This window comes from Myotis yumanensis, unplaced genomic scaffold (genome assembly GCF_028538775.1).
Source record: "Myotis yumanensis isolate MYYU_CA2020_CCGP unplaced genomic scaffold, mMyoYum1.0.hap1 SCAF_3, whole genome shotgun sequence".
NCBI lineage: Eukaryota > Metazoa > Chordata > Mammalia > Chiroptera > Vespertilionidae > Myotis > Myotis yumanensis.
The window spans coordinates 28,622,181-28,638,419 of record NW_027223754.1 but is presented as its reverse complement, the minus strand read 5'-3'; the positions used below and the strand labels follow the sequence as shown (position 1 = coordinate 28,638,419).

General features: G+C 53.4%; 1 protein-coding gene across 1 annotated transcript in view; it reads right to left on the bottom strand.

Moving 5' to 3' along the window:
* GAS6 (growth arrest specific 6) overlaps positions 1-16,239 on the bottom strand; it is a 50,237-nt gene that overhangs the window by 12,978 nt on the left and 21,020 nt on the right. The window contains exons 5-8 of the mRNA XM_070408540.1: positions 7,736-7,858; positions 6,622-6,744; positions 2,618-2,740; positions 1,704-1,825 (exon numbers count right to left, since the gene is read on the bottom strand). Of these exons, the coding sequence (XP_070264641.1) occupies positions 1,704-1,825; positions 2,618-2,740; positions 6,622-6,744; positions 7,736-7,858 (491 nt within the window). The remainder of the gene's footprint in view (positions 1-1,703; positions 1,826-2,617; positions 2,741-6,621; positions 6,745-7,735; positions 7,859-16,239) is intronic.

The window sequence follows — 16,239 nt, the reverse complement described above, 5'->3', positions numbered from 1 at the left end:
GCATTTGTATGCTTTCGTTGATTAGTCAGACCATTTTCTAGGTTTTGTGTTACTTGTCTGGGCATGCGTTTCATTTTTTTTGAGGAATTCTTCATAGATAATGATATGGTGATTGTGATTTTAAAAAAATCATCAGTTGAGCAGTATTTGGAGACTCACGCTCCCCTGAAGCTCATCTTGACCAGGTTGCACGAGTCAGGTATGCTTTGTTATTCCCGTTGTTCCTCTGGTTACTGGAGGCTGCTCTCCAGTGCAGCTTCTCCCTGCCAGAGACACTGCGGTGTGAGCCCCGAGCGGGTGGTCAGGGGCCAGCCAGAGTCAGGAGGCTCAGAGGGCACACCTGGGGTACCACAGAGTCAGGAGGCTCAGAGGGCACACCTGGGGAACCTCAGAGTCAGGAGGCTCGGAGGGCACACCTGGGGCACCTCAGAGTCAGGAGGCTCGGAGGGCACACCTGGGGCACCTCAGAGTCAGGAGGCTCGGAGGGCACACCTGGGGCACCTCAGAGTCAGGAGGCTCGGAGGGCACACCTGGGGCACCTCAGAGTCAGGAGGCTCGGAGGGCACACCTGGGGAACCTGAGTCAGGAGGCTCAGAGGGCACACCTGGGGAACCTCAGAGTCAGGAGGCTCGGAGGGCACACCTGGGGAACCTCAGAGTCAGGAGGCTCAGAGGGCACACCTGGGGAACCTCAGAGTCAGGAGGCTCGGAGGGCACACCTGGGGCACCTCAGAGTCAGGAGGCTCGGAGGGCACACCTGGGGAACCTCAGAGTCAGGAGGCTCGGAGGGCACACCTGGGGCACCTCAGAATCAGGAGGCTCGGAGGGCACACCTGGGGAACCTCAGAGTCAGGAGGCTCGGAGGGCACACCTGGGGAACCTCAGAGTCAGGAGGCTCGGAGGGCACACCTGGGGCACCTCAGAATCAGGAGGCTCGGAGGGCACACCTGGGGAACCTCAGAGTCAGGAGGCTCGGAGGGCACACCTGGGGTACCTCAGAGTCAGGAGGCTCGGAGGGCACACCTGGGGAACCTCAGAGTCAGGAGGCTCGGAGGGCACACCTGGGGCACCTCAGAGTCAGGAGGCTCAGAGGGCACACCTGGGGAACCTCAGAGTCAGGAGGCTCGGAGGGCACACCTGGGGAACCTCAGAGTCAGGAGGCTCGGAGGGCACACCTGAGGAACCGTGGGGCAAGGATACATCATTTTCATGCCAGCGATGCACACTGCAGATCCACACCACCTGGTCCGTGGTGGTGTAGGGAGCTGCTGTAGCAATCCCATAGATCAGCGGTTCTCAACCTGTGGGTCGCGACCCCTTTGGCAGTCGAACGACCCTTTCACAGGAGTCGCCTAAGACCATCCTGCATATCAGATATTTACATTACGATTCATAACAGTAGCAACATTACAGTTATGAAGTAGCAACACAAAATAATTTTATGGTTGGATCACAACATGAGGAACTGTATTTAAAGGGCCAGAAGGTTGAGAACCACTGCCATAGATACAACCAAACCCCTGGGGTGGGACAAGCATGTCTTCCACCCTACATCTCTCCACGTAGCCCCAAGCATACCAGGCCTTTCAGCAAAAGGCCACCAGCTTCTAAAGGACCAAAAAAAAAAAAAGAGAAAGAAGAGCCTGCTTGGACGCCCAGTCAATTGAGGGCAAGGCTGAGCATCTGGCTACAGATGGGTGCTACCTCGCAGGTGTTCATGTCCCGGGACAGCTTGAGGCCCCCACGTCCATTGCAGTGGCAGGTGTAGGTCCCTGGGGAGTTGACGCAGGCCTGCTCACAGCGCCCCTCCGTACACTCGTCCACATCTGTTGGCCACAAGGGAAACGTCCTCACCTCACTTTGTGCAAGCACATGCTTGCTCTCTGATCACATCTATGGGGTGTTCACTGTGACTTGGGAGGCACTCACCTCCAAGCCCCCACTCCCAGAGGCCCCACCCTGGCCTCCCAACTCCCGCTCAGCACCAGGCCCGCAGCCCCAGCGTCCGACCTGCTCTTTCCTAGGGGAGCAGTTACTGTACGAAGTGAGGGAGGATGTTAGGATAAGTGAAGCCTACCACGCACTCTCAGGTCAGCAAACAATCTCGTATGTACGACGCTTGGCTTGAAGGTTCTGGGGCAGGTTTGTGCCAAGGACAGTAATCCCTGGAGTGTTTGGGGGTCTCGAGAGTGGATCTGGGTGCTGGAGGAGGATGCAGGGGCTGGGACCACCCTATCATCCCCCTCAAGTTTTGGGCAGCTGCCAGGGCACCAGGCAAGAAGCTCGGGAGAGAGAACAACTCTCTGAGCTCCCCAAGACATGTCTGGGCTCAGCAGGGAAGGGAGAGCTCACAGGCCTGACCCCAAATACAGCTGGTTGAGTGGAGGCTGGAGAGAAGCCCCAGGAGCCGCAGGAGCACAGGCATAGCCTTGTGTTGTTTATCTCTGTGTCTGTGGCATGTTGGAGAAGGTGCCCAGCTGCACCAAGAAGCCCATGTGTGTGCATATGTGTGGCGCACACATGTGTGGCGTGCGTACATACAGTGCACATGTTTACATACGTGCAGTGCATGCATGTGTATGTATGTGTGTGGTGCCTGCAGCGGCTGGGATGGGTACCTCGGCAGGCCTTCTCCTGGGAACTGAATGCGTAGCCCTCGTCGCACAGGCAGGAGTAGGAGCCGGGCAGGTTCTTGCAGCGCGCTTCCCCGCAGGCATCCGCATCTGCACATTCATCTATGTCTGCAAAACAACCCAGAGGACCACAGCTGTGTCCAGATTGACTGGGAGGATGCAGCCGGCCTAGGCCGCCCGTGGTGAGCGAGGAATGTACTGCCGCCCTGCTGGCAGGCTGACAACAGGCCCCTGAGAGCACCCTGGTCCCAGGTTCTGCTGGTCCTGACCCTGCCCTCTTCTTCTTCCCCCTCCCCCCTTCCTGCCTGTCCCCTTCCTTCCATCCATTGGACTTTTCAGCTCTATGCCCAGGAGCGGGGACTGAGGATGGAGGGACTTTCTGATCAGGGTCCCGACCGAAAAGGTCCATTTCAGACACTGGAGAGAGCACTGCTTGGCCAGAGGTGTGCACAGATTGTTGTTTAATTCAAATAATTGCAGCACAGGAAGGTAAAAGAGCACCCCCTGGGGGCCTTTTGAGCTGCAGTCCCACCCTGCATCCCTGGAGCCCTTGCTTCCCCCTGGGCACCCTGGACTCATCTCCACCACCAGGGACGGCCTCCACGCTCCGCACCCTGGGCTCTGTGCTTTGGAAATCAAACCCCAGTAATGACACATCACCAAGGCTCTGTCCTGATATTTCCACCCACTCTGCCACTGTGGCAACCCAAAACCCTGCTGTGAAAAACCCATTCCCTTCAGCAACAGAAGGAATATCTAGAAAGTGTTGGTTCTAGAAATGTGATTATTTCAAATAACATGTGACTCCTCCTATGGCTACATAAAGCCCTGTATTACAAAGCTTCCCAACTATTCCTAATTTCTTTACAAGGATAGTTTACCAACAAACGCAGGCTTTCAAACATGAACACTGTCAGACAAGCCTGTCCAACTCAAAGGCTAACACGGGCCAAATAAATGAGGCATGCGGCCCACAGCCCGCGGCCCGCGAGTTCGACATGCTTGCTGTAAGACCTTGCTCACAGATGTAAGAATGAGCCAACACCAACAGCATGCGTTCCCCAAGAGAAAGTGTGTAAAACAGCCGGTTCTCCTGTGTCAGTATGGATCTGTGGTGACGCTTCTGAACCTGTATTTCATTTCAGGAGCCAGGCTGGCCAACCCCCCATCGGGGAGCTTAGAAACCTGGCTTCCCCTCAGCAAGTGCATGGTGGGTGCAGACTGGCACCAGCCGCCCCAGGGACACGGGCAGAGCCCCCGGGAGCGGGGAGGAGACGGCTCTTCTGGGTGAGCACCCCGTGTACACTTGCGGCTGCCTTGTCCCAGTGCTGGAGCAGCCGCCCAGCACCAAGGATGGCTGGTCGAGCAAACTCTGACCATAGCAGATACTATCCTGCTGGCCACTCCAGGATGCCCTGCACAGGGTCCTCAGGCCCTAGGTGCCCCAGAGCCCCTGGAGGCCCTGATCCACCTAGATGGCCCACCCCCAACCTTCTGACTCGGGTGGCAGGGAGGACCCGAGAGGTGGCATTTTCCCACGTTCCAGAGCTGCTGGCCTGGGACACCCTTGGGCACCAGCGTCAGAGCAGCACCAGGGAAGGGCCTGGAGTGGGACTTTCTCTCCTGGCAGGAGTCTGTCCTTGCTGCAGCCCAGCAGCCCCAGCACTGGGCCATCTCTTCCCCACAAGAAACAGCAGATGGAACCCCGAATTCCACTGTGTCCATCATGACCCCCAGTCACCTCACTTTCTTCTCCCAGAGCAACTGCGTTGCTGCAGAGACTCCTTCAATGCGGCTGGTGGAGCTGGGGGCCCAGGCCACGCCCGACCCCCATCCTTGCAGCCTCCATGACCTTAGCCCCCCTCCCCTCCTTCCTCCTCAGTCCTCCTGACACTTTGCCCATTGAAGATGCCACTGTCCGACGATTAATCACAGTGTGGCGACCCAGGAAAGCTGAACGTGGGCAGGCAGGCGGATGGTGTTGGCACTGAGCACATAAAGACCAAGCCCAAGCCCAATGTGTGTGTTGTGGCCAAGGGGCCCACAGGTGCCAACCCCCCTCTTCCCAGGGGGTCCTCATCTGCTTCTCTCCTTAGGAGAGGGGCCGGCCCAGCTCACCTGCCCAGCCACATGGCCTGAGGCTGCCCAGTCCCTTCTTGCAGCCAAGGAGAGATGGTGGAGAGTCCTGAGCCCTGAACTCACAACCCAGTGCCCATTTTTCTCATGCTTCCCAGGGAAAGTGCTTGAAACAGGGGTTCAGGGGACCTCCCACTTCTTCCTCCCCCCCAGCATCCAAGGAGGACGTGATGAAAAGTCCAGTATCTTCCATGGTCCTCATTCCCCAAAGCGCCCTGTGCCTAGGTCTGGTGTCCCAAGGTCCCAAAAGAAATGGCCAAGAGAAGGGAGCTGTGTGAGGGCCAGTATCTGCAGGCACACGCTGAGGCCTGGCTACCAGGTGGGGTTCCTGCCATCACACTGATTACTAATCAGTCATGGTACGGGGAGTGCCTTTCGGCCCCCTGACTCGGGCAGGTGCAGACCCCACCCTGCTGTCCTGCCCACACTCTGGGGGGAAAAGGCCACAGGATGCAGGGGTTCTCTCAGACCACTGTCTCCTCCTCAAGCTTCACAGACCTGGTGGGAGGTTGAAAGTAAACTAAAGATGTGGTCACTTGGGGTCTTTCCAGGTTAAAGCAGGGCTTCCCTCTGCAGTGCACAGCGTCACTGCCTGGGGCATCTAAAGAGCCCAGTAGTGAGCCTCACCCTGGAACCTGGCGATGCGTATGGGCAGCCCCAGACTGCCCCCCGCGCCCCCCGTGGCTGCAGGTGCACCAGATGCAAACCCGAGTTCAAGAGCTCTGGTCTGCAGACAGGTCCTCAGGATTGGGGGACCACTGGGCACATGTGTAAAACGCTTTTGCCCAGCAATACAGTCTCCTCGGTTGCTCTTGGAGACAAGGACATGCCTGCAGGGTGCATGGCCGAGCCGGGTCTGGGCTGGGTGCCTGGCCGGCAGCCCTGATGGAGGCTGCTGGTCTCAGGTTGAGGAGGCAGATGGGAAGGGCAATGGGTTACTCTGTGCACTCAGGTGAGAACTGTCCTATGGATGCAGGAATGGGGGCCACTGATGTGGACAAAAGTGGAAGCTGTTTTCCAAACCGGGAGCTCTGCCCTGGTCCTGATTCAGAGATGCGCCCCGTGGTGCCAAGCCTGCGTTGGGCCCTCAGCCTGACGCTAGCACATTGGGATTGGAAGGGGGGAGAGAGGGAGAAGCCTCCCCCGGAAAAGTGGGGTGCAGCTGCTGTGTGGCTCGTGGTGGCTCTGACCAGGCAACACCATGGGCTGCACAGGAGCAGAGGGGATGGGCCACAGTTTGCAGTGTCCTTCGCGGGTCGGCTCAGGGTGCTGGGCCTCCGGGAGCCCCAGACCAGACTGGAAGCAGAAGGGGGAGTGGGCTGCTGAGTTCCTTCCTGCTCTACTCAGCCAGCGGGGGCCTTTCTAGGAGGAATGCTGGCAACTGGGCGGGGAGCGGGCCCTGGGGATGGGAGCGGGGTGTGTGCAGGGAGTGACACCCTGGCACTGGGGCTCCCTGCCCACGGCCCCTGCGATGTCCAGGGCGCTCAGCTGCGCAGAAAAGCCTGCAGGCTCCGTGGCACTGGAAGGAGGCCCAGCAGCCGCACTCCCTCCGGGGCAGCGATCTCCATAGACACAGTGAATCATCCCGTCTGTGGTGCTGCCGAGATGGTGATGGGCAGCTCCCTCGGGCTGCCGGCATGCCTGGGCATGTGCTCCTTCTGCAGAAACCCTCCTCCCTCCTGCCCTCCCTTCCAGAACCAAAGAAGCAGCCACTGCCAAAGCCTCTTGCAGAGGAGCCAACGTGACTGCCAACTTCAGCAACTTGGCAATTGCAAAAGTGGAAGAGGGGAGGAGCCTCGAGGAGGGCGGGGGAGAGGAGGAGAGAGGCCGGCGCGGTCGGGCCCAGGCCTTACCTTGGCAGCTCCGGCTGTCCCGGGAGAGCTCGTAGCCGCTGTAGCAGGCGCAGTGGAAGCTGCCTGGCTTGTTGTAGCATATTTGGTTGCACCCCCCGTTCTTCTGGCTGCATTCGTTGACATCTGGGCACACACAGGACACAGAGGGAATGGGGAGAGCCCGGAGGTGACACACATCCGCCTCGAGCATGTGGCAGTGTCTGCACGTCTCTCTCCACTGCACCCACCCCCAGGCCACAGGTGGGAGGGCATAGGGAGCTCTCCTGTGCTGTGGGTGGTGATAGTTCAGTGCCAGCTCCGTGGCCATCCGAGTGTGCATGGGACGAGGGCAGAAGGCTGAAGTGCCCGAGGGTGGATATGGCCAGGCAGCCGCAAGGCCCAAACGCAGTCTGGCCAAGCCCCACACAGGCTGAGCTGAGCCCTCACGGACCACCTGTGGGCAGGGCCTCCAGTTCTGCTCAGCGGCCCCAGGAGGAAACACCAGGAGGCCCTGAGGGGAGGCCCGGCTCTCCACCACAGTGAAGGGCCCACCTGAGATCTGGGGTGAGGGGTTGGGGGGTTGCAACTTCTTTGCTGACACTTACAACTGCAGACTCGAGGGAGAAGAAACTACTCTCTCGTTTAATCACTAGGGTCTGAGGCTAAGTGAGCAGCCGCTAGGCTCCCGCGAGGGGGTCTTACTGCCTGCGGTGGCCCCGTCCCGTGCTCCAGCCCTGCTCTCGGAGAGGAATCCCTCAGCTCCTCCCCAGCTCTCTCAGGAGCTGACCGATGGCCTCTCCAGCTGGACAGCGCCCCTGTCCCAAGAGGCAAAGCAGGGCCTCCAGAACTGTGTAAACATTCTCACTCTGGGATGACTCTCGTGCCCTGCCCACCCATCTCTCCCTCTTCGCCCGGGAGCTGAGTGGAGGCTGGCCAGTGTGGGGCCTGGATCCTAGGACAGCCTGCAGGCACTTCCATGCTTCCCACTCCTGTCTCAGCCAGAACGGACCAGCATGGCTGTGTCCCCATGTGGGGCAGGGTGGTTGGGGCAGGGAGAGGAAAAGAGGGAGGGGCCCTGCAGGGAGGTCCCGATGCCCACACCTCATCCCTTGTCCCGAGGCTGTGGTGGCCTTACCTTTGTCGCAGAGCCGTCCCGCCCAGCCGGCTTTGCACTGGCAGAAGAAGTTGCCCATGAGGTCTTGGCACACTTGGGTCCCCTCCTTACTGCAGGGGTTTGGAGAGCACTGGTCAGGCAGGTCTGGGATGAAAGGAAGGAGGAAACTGTCCTAAGCTGCTCCCGGCCAGCTGAGGCGGGGGGCCGGGGGGGGGGGGGGGGGGAGAGACAGTCATGGTAGGCAGGAGCACAGACTCTTGTTGGACCCTGGGGCACACTGGCCTCTGGCAGGAGCACTCTGAGGCAGGTCCTGGGCACCAGTGTCCTCTCCACTGGCCCAGGCCGGCCACATAGAACCCCACCTCTGGGCAGAACTAGGGTCACAGAACAGGCTGGCCAGGCCCCTGGCTGGTTCCAGGAGGGAGTGGCCACACACACACAGGGCCAGGGTGTTGGGGTCTTGGCCCCTCAGGGAGCAAGGGAGGAGAGAGTGAGCTCCATGAGCTCGGACCTCCCAGGGAGCAGGTCAACAGAGCCCTGGCTGACCCAGGGCCCTCCAGGCAGACGTCCCCAGTGGACATCTCCACCCTCTCAGGCCAGGCCCCCTGCCCACTCACACCATGAGCCCATCCACCTTCGCCAACATTCTCTCCACTGGGCTTGGCCTCTGTGGGAGCCCCACCCCATTTCCCCTAGAAGTCTGCCTGCCCAGGATGGGGACTGCCCCAGGCCCAGGCTGCACTGGCTGCTCCCACAGTGCCCTGGGGTGGCAGTGCCCAGGCCGACGTGCCCGACCCACTCGCTTGGGAAGCCCTCTGCCTGGGATAATAGCATGTCAATCACCAGCATCATTTCCGCCTGTTTTAGGGACCACGGCTAAGAGACTGTCCCAGTGGGGTGCCTCCCGAGGGCTCTCCACATGAGGAGGAGCTTCTCACGAACACGGCTGAAACTCCCACGACCGAGGCCAGCCGGGCACTTACCCCGTCCGCGTGGCGATTACATGCTCCCATGCTTCAAGCAGCAGAGATTAGAGTCCTGGGGGAGCTATGATTGCACCCAGAATTCCAGGAATCCTCCCACGAGGCTCCTGGCCACACCAATGTGGGCCTGGCCGGGAGAGACAAGCCTTTCCGGCCCTTTCTCTGCCATCGGCACTCAATCAGGACACCGTGGAGAGGCCGGACTCCACTGGCCTGAGGAAGGCTCATGCCTACAGACAACACGATGGCTGGGCCGTTTCTGGAGGTGGAGGAACCCGGAGCTGGCCAGGCGCAGCCGGTGGAGGAACACAGGCAGGTCCTGGGAGCAGCAGGCACTGCATCCACTGCTGCTCACCTGTTGAGGTTTCCCAGAGACTCTCATCGAGAGCAGGTGTGTCCTGACTCAGCCCAGCCCAGGCTGTGTCCACACTGGCCTCCAGCAGCATGTCCCGTCCAGCTCAGACAGAAAGCGCCACGTGACCGTCTGCTCCTGAAAGGCCCTTTCTCTTCCCTCATGTAAAGCTGCTTTCGCCTTTGCTCCTCGCAGAATCTACTGACTGTCTTTCCCTCATGAGTCTACAGACATCAAACATCTCCCGGTGACTCTCTGCTGTTTTCCTATTTCTCTCTCCTCCAGTTCTTATCCATGCCCCGAACAGCACAGGGTTCATGGCTGAAGCCCAAGCTGAGGGCGGAGGCTGTCTCGTTCAGTCAGATGGGCAAGGCACCCAAACTGCCCTCTGGAAACTCGTCAGTGCCCCTGGTGCGTGGATTTTAGCTGCATTGACAACCGACAGCAAAATCGGCTTCTCAGTTTTGTTTTTAGTTAAGGGCAGCTGGGTACATTTCCTCAGCAGCCCTGGAGATGTGGTCACCCAGGCCAATTGCCTGTCACAACCCTCAGGCCCAGGCAGGTGGCACACCAGGCAGCAGCAGGGCAGGTGACACCAGGGGCGTGCCACCCAGGTGCGCGGCCCAGACCGGCTACACTGACACCCTCTCTGACACTCAGCACCCACTGTCATTCACACCATGTCACCTGTGTTGTTTCCAAAGGCCACACACCCATTGACAGCACGTGAATCAGGTATTATCACCTTTTTCATGTACAAAGTGAATAGCCCAGCTTAGGTAATGTGGCAGGTGAGTAGAGGATCCTCTGACCCCCGGGGACCTAGGATTCAATGGTTCTTCAGCTTTTCCCCTCTGCCCCCACCCCGTCCAGATCTGCAGACACCATGCATTCCACTGCCTGGCCCCTGGGAACAGGCCCAAGCTGAAAGCACCAGGTGTCACGTACAGTTGATCACTTTGTTCTTAAAATGACTGATGTTTCCAGCCTGACTCCAAATTTGGGGACAGCGTTCCCACCGAAGGGCTTGCTCTTGTCACCACAGTGAGTCCTGGTAGACCTGCTCCCCTGCCACCAGCACAGGAAGGCAGTGGTCTCTGCGTTCCTCGCGGGACCCGGCGTGGGCCCCCGTCGCTATGCTTTATGTTCTCGGCTGCCCACGCGGTCTGTGCACCCCGATCCTAGGGGAATCTGCATAACCTTGTCTAAAAACTGGAACCCAAGTCTCTCATTGTGTCTTTCTTGAGACCTCCCCATGGCACACCTCAAAGTGGGCTTGTTTTGCATGGTCACAACCGCCACAAAACACTCGCGAGTGTAGACCGCTCATGTCTCCCAGTATTTGTGAGGCACTGCACAGTTGTTTTTGGCAGGGAGCTATAATGCCTTCTACCGGTAAGCAAGTAGGAACTGGGTCCAGCGATCACAGGAATTTGGTCATGGAATAGTGGGTCACCCACAGCTGCCTCAGATCCTCCCGAGGTCAGCCCTGAGGTCCCACATGCTGCATGGATGCCTTTCCAGGCTGCTGCACTCGCTGTAAAGAGGGTTATACTCTGGGGGCAGAAAGGATGGGGAGGGTGAGGTCAAGTCCAGCCCCAGGACTAGGGAGATGAAGGGACAGGTCTGCTTTCCTGACTTCGTCCTGACAGGAAGGGGCTCTGATGGCAGGAGGGTCAGAGACTGGAGGTAGGCGACATACCAGCCTGGCCAACACCTGAGCCCAGGCGGAGCAGCTGGTTCACCTGACACCTCCCACAACACTCAATCCAAAGCCCACATGGGCCCCCTCAGGAGAAAAGGGTCAAGGAGGTGGTGTGGGTCTCCACTTGACATATTGGTTAAAGATTTAAAGTTAAAGGTACATACATGTACCTTTGACGTGAAGAGCTGGTTAACTTTGTCTAGAATTTGCCTAAAATGCCTAAACCCTCCTTAAAAAACAACAACTCACATAGTCCCCAGGGTTGAGAGGCCAACACCAACTTCTACTGGGGTGGGGTTTTCTAGGAGATTCCTACACAACACCCATCCCAGAAGAAAATCCCTCAGAGCCCCTTCCTGCCAAGATATGTCCCTTCATCTCTCTAGTCCTGGGTCTAGACTCAACCTCACCCTCCCCATCCTTTCTGCCCCCAGAGTATAACTCTTATTACAGCGAGGGCAGCAGCCTGGAAAGGCATCCATGCAGCATGTGGGACCTCAGGGCTGACCTCAGGTGGATCTGAGGCAGCTGTGGGTGACCCACTACTCCATGACTAAATTCCTCTGATCGCTGGACCCAGTTTCTACTTGCTTACCGGTAGAAGGCATTACGGTTCCCTGCCCTCGCCAAAAAATGTGCAGTGAAGGAAGGAAATAATAACAATCAGAGCAGAAATAAAATCTAGCAAAAACAATATAAAAGACTAATAAAACCAAGAACTGTTTCTTTGAAAAGATAAACAAGATTGACAAACCTTTAACGGTTAACCAGACCCATCAAGAAGAGAGAGAACCCAAATAAAATCAGAAATGAACGAGGAGAAGTAACAACTGACACCAAAGAAATACAAAGGATTGCAAGAAAATATTACAAACAACTGTATGCCAACAAATTGGACAATCTGAAAGAAATGATAAACTCCTAGAAATATCCAATCTTCGAAAACTGAGTCAGGAAGATTCAGAGAATCTGAATAGATAGATTGCAACTAGTGAAATTGAAGCAGTAATAAAAAATAACAAAAACTCCCCCAAAACAAAAGTCCTGGACCAGATGGCTTCACAGGTGAATTTTACCAAACATTCAAAGAACTAAAACGTATCCTTCTCAAACTATTATAAAAAATTAAGAAGAAGGAAGACTCTCAAGCTCATTTTACAAGACTAGAATTATTCTATTTCCAAAACCAAATAAAGACACTACAAGAAAGAAAATTTAGGCCAATCTGCTGAACATATATGCTAATATCCTCAACAAAATATTTGCAAACCAGGTCCAGCAATACATTAAAAAGATCCTATACCATGATCAAGTGGGATTTATTCTGGGGATGCAAGGTTGGTACAATACCCGTATATCAATAAAAGTGATACACCAAATAAAATGAAAGATAAAAAGCAAATTATCATATCAATAAATGCAGACCAAGCATTTGATAAAATCCAGCACCCATTTTTTATAAAAACCCTCAAAAAATGGGAAGAGATGGAACATACTTCAACATAATAAAAGTAATATATGACAAACCCACAGCCAACATCATACTTAATGGGCAAACACTACAAGTGCTTCTCTTAAGATTGGTAACAAGACAGGAATGTCTGCTTTCACCATGCTTATTCAACATCATAGAAGAAGTCCTAACCACAGTAATCAGACAAGAAGAAGAAGAAAAAAAGGGATTGAAATTGGAAAGGAATAAGTAAAGCTTTCATTTTTGCAGATGACATGATACAGTATATAGAGAGCCCTAAAGATTCCACCAAAAAATGACTAGAACTGACAAATGAATTCAATAAAATAGTAGGATGCAAATTAATTATCCAGAAACCTGTTGCATGTTTATACACCAACTAGAGACCTGGTGCACGAAATGCATGCACTGGGGGAGGGGTGTCCCTCAGCCCAGCCTGTACCCTCTCCAATCTGGGACCCCTCGGGGGATGTCTGACTGCTGGTTTAGGCCCAATCCCACAGGTCAACCCTCTCACAATCCGGGACTGCTGGCTCCCAACCGCTCGCCTGCCTGCCTGCCTGATTGCCCTTAACCGCTTCTGCCTGCCAGCCTGATCACCCCCTAACCCAGGGGTGGGAAAACTTTTTGACTCGGCCACAATGGGTTCTTAAACTGGACCGGAGGGCCGGAACAAAAGCATGGATGGAGTGTTTGTGTGAACTAATATAAATTCAAAGTAAATATCATTACATAAAAGGGTATGGTCTTTTTTTTTTTTTTAGTTTTATTCATTTCAAAAGGGCCGGATCCGGCCTGCGGGCCGTAGTTTGCCCACGGCTGCCCTAACCACTCCTCTGCCAGCCTGATCGACGCCTAACTGCTTCCCTGTCAGCCCAATTGCCCCCAACTGCCCTCCCCTGTCAGCCTGGTCCCCCCCAGCTGCCCTCTCTCCCCTGTAGGCTCAGTTGCCCCCAACTGCCCTCCCCTGCTGGCCTGATCACCCACAATTACCCTCCCCTGCCAGCCATCTTGTGGCAGCCATCTTTGACCACATGGGCAGCCATCTTGTGCGAGGGCATGATGGTCAATTTGCATATTACCTCTTTATTATATAGGATAATGAACTATCAGAAAAGGAAACTACGAAAACAATCCCATTCACAATTGTTTCAAAACAGACAAAATACCTAAGAATATATTTAACCAAGGATGTAAAAGACCTATACTCAGAAAATTATAAGACACTGAAGAAAGAAAGTTAAGAAGATATAAGTAAGTGGAAGCCTATACCATGTTCATGGATAGGAAGACTTAACATCATTAAAATGTCCATATAATCCAAACCAATCTATAGATTTAACACAATCCCTATCAAGATATCAATGGTATACTTCACAGATCCAGAACAAATATTCCAAAAATTTATATGGAATCACAAAAGACCCAGAATAGCCACAGCAATCTTGAGAAAGAAGAACAAAGTTGGAGGAATTATGATACCTGATATCAAACTATACTACATGGACAGAGAAATCAAAACATCATGGCAATGGCATAAAAACAGACATATAGAAAAATGGAACAGAAATAAACCTATGCCTTTATAGTCAATTAATATTTGACAAAGGAAGCAAGAACATGTAATGGGATAAAGGTAGTCTATTCAATAAATGATGTTGGAAAAATTGAACAGATACGTGCACCCCCCCCCCCCCAAATAACCAGACCACCTTCTTACACCATACACAAGAATAAACTCAAAATGGATTAAAGATGTAAATGTTAGACTCAAAACCATAGAAATCAAAGAAGAAATGGGACTACATCAACCTAAAAAGTTTTTGCACAGCAAAGGAAACCATCAACAAAATGAAAAGACAACACACTGAATAGGAGCACATATTTGCCAATGATAAATCTGATATGCGGTTAACATCCAAAATTTATAAAGAACTTATAAAATTCAACACCAAAAAAACAAACAATCCAATTAAGAAATGGGCAAAGAAAAAAGAAAGAAAGAAAAAAGAAATGGGCAAAGAACTTGAATATACACTTCTCCAAAGAGGACATACAGAAGGCTAATAGACATATGAAAAGATGCTCAACATCACTAATCATCAGAGAAATGCAAATAAAAACCACAATGAGATATCACCTCACGCCTGTCTGAATGGCTATCATCAATAAATCAGCAAACAACAAGTGTCGGAGAGGATGTGGAGAAAAGGAAACCCTCACGCACTGTTTGTGGGAATGAAGATTGGTGCAGCCACTATGAAAAGCAGTATGGAGTTCCCTCAAAAAATTAAAAATGGAACTGCCTTATGACCCAGTGATTCCACTTCTCGGAATATATCTGAAGAAACCCGAAACACTAATTTGAAAAAATATATATACTCCTATGTTCATTGCAGTGTTATTTACAGTAGCCAAGATCTGGAAGCAGCCCAAATGCCCATCAGTAGATGAGTGAATACTACTCAGCCGTAAAAAAGGAAACTTTATGTTTTGTGACTGCATGGATGGACCTGGAGAGTATTATGCTAAGTGAAATAAGCCAGTCAGAGAAAGACAAGTACCATATGATTTCACTTACTTGTGGAATATAGTGAACAAAATTAATTAACAAAGTAAACCAGACTCATAGATACAGAGAACAGTCTGATAGCTATCAGAAGTGAGGGGGGTAGGGGGCTGCATGAAAAAGGTGAAGGGGTTAAGCAAAAGAAACAACAACTCATAGACAGAGACAACAGTATGGTGATTACTAGAGGGAAAGGGGGTGGAAGAAGGTAGAAGAATGTATAGGGGGTTAATAGTGATGGAAGGAGACTTGACTTGGGGTGGTGAACACGCCATACGATATATAGATGATATATTATAGAATTATACACCTGAAACCTATATTACTTTATTAACCAATGCCACCTCAATAAATTCAATAAAAAAAGAAAAACAAAAACAAAGTTTATCCCCAGGACAAAAGGAAGGAGGAATGAGTATCTGAGAGCCTGACACTCGGCAGGTGCCCAGCAAACCTCTTTGGGATTGAGACAAACCTCTGCAGGCCCAAATGCATCCATTTAAGCCCCCCTCCCTGACGCCCCTCCCTCTCCCCACCAGCAAGCCTGCAGAGGGTTTCTGAGTTGACAGGTGATCTGTGCCCTGACGTCAGGCCTCTGAATGGAAGGAGCTGTTTAGGAGATAATGGGCTTATCTTGGCCTTGAGACGGCTGTGTTGAAGGAGAGGGAGGAAGGAGCTCCTTTGTGGCTGTGGCCTGGAATGTGAAACATCTGAGATCCAACAGGACCGCTTCCTCAGGTGCTTTTTACTCCACCCAAATTGGAAGGTAATGACAAGTTATAGCCTGGACAGCATGCTTCCGTGGGGAGGCCCACTGTTCTGACCGAAGAGAAAGGGCAAAGGGATCCTCCCTCACGAGGAGAATCAGGCCTGGATCTCCTCCAGCCTGGCCTGGGCAAAGCAGAGAAACCCAGGCCTCAGAAACCGACCGCAGGCCCTCCCGCTGGAGGCACACCAACGTGCTGAGGGAATCTGTGAGCAGGGAAGGCGGAACTGTCAGTGGGAAAGTCTGCCCCAGGCCTGGGGCTTGTCTGGGATGAACACTTTGAGGCCATTTGCTTTAATTTGAACAATAATTGATAATCAAAGCACTCAGCCATAAACTGCCCATCATCACCAGATAGGACTATTTTTAGGAAGAAACAGATGAAAATTATCTATCATAATAAAAGCATAATATGCTAATTAGACCAGACATCCTTCTGTATGTCCTTCTGGACAACCTTCCTGACGAAGCCAGGGCTGCGAGAGAAGCCCGGGTCCCGGGTGGGAAGGGAAGGGAAGGGAAGCTGGTGCTGGCAGCCGGGGGAAGGAAGGCCTACTCTTGCACGAATTTCGTGCATCAGGCCTCTAGTACTGTTATAATAACCTGGTTATTATTTAAAAGAAAGGAGCAAAGGGGAGACTACATAATATAGGCATGCCATTTATACAGCTTTGCC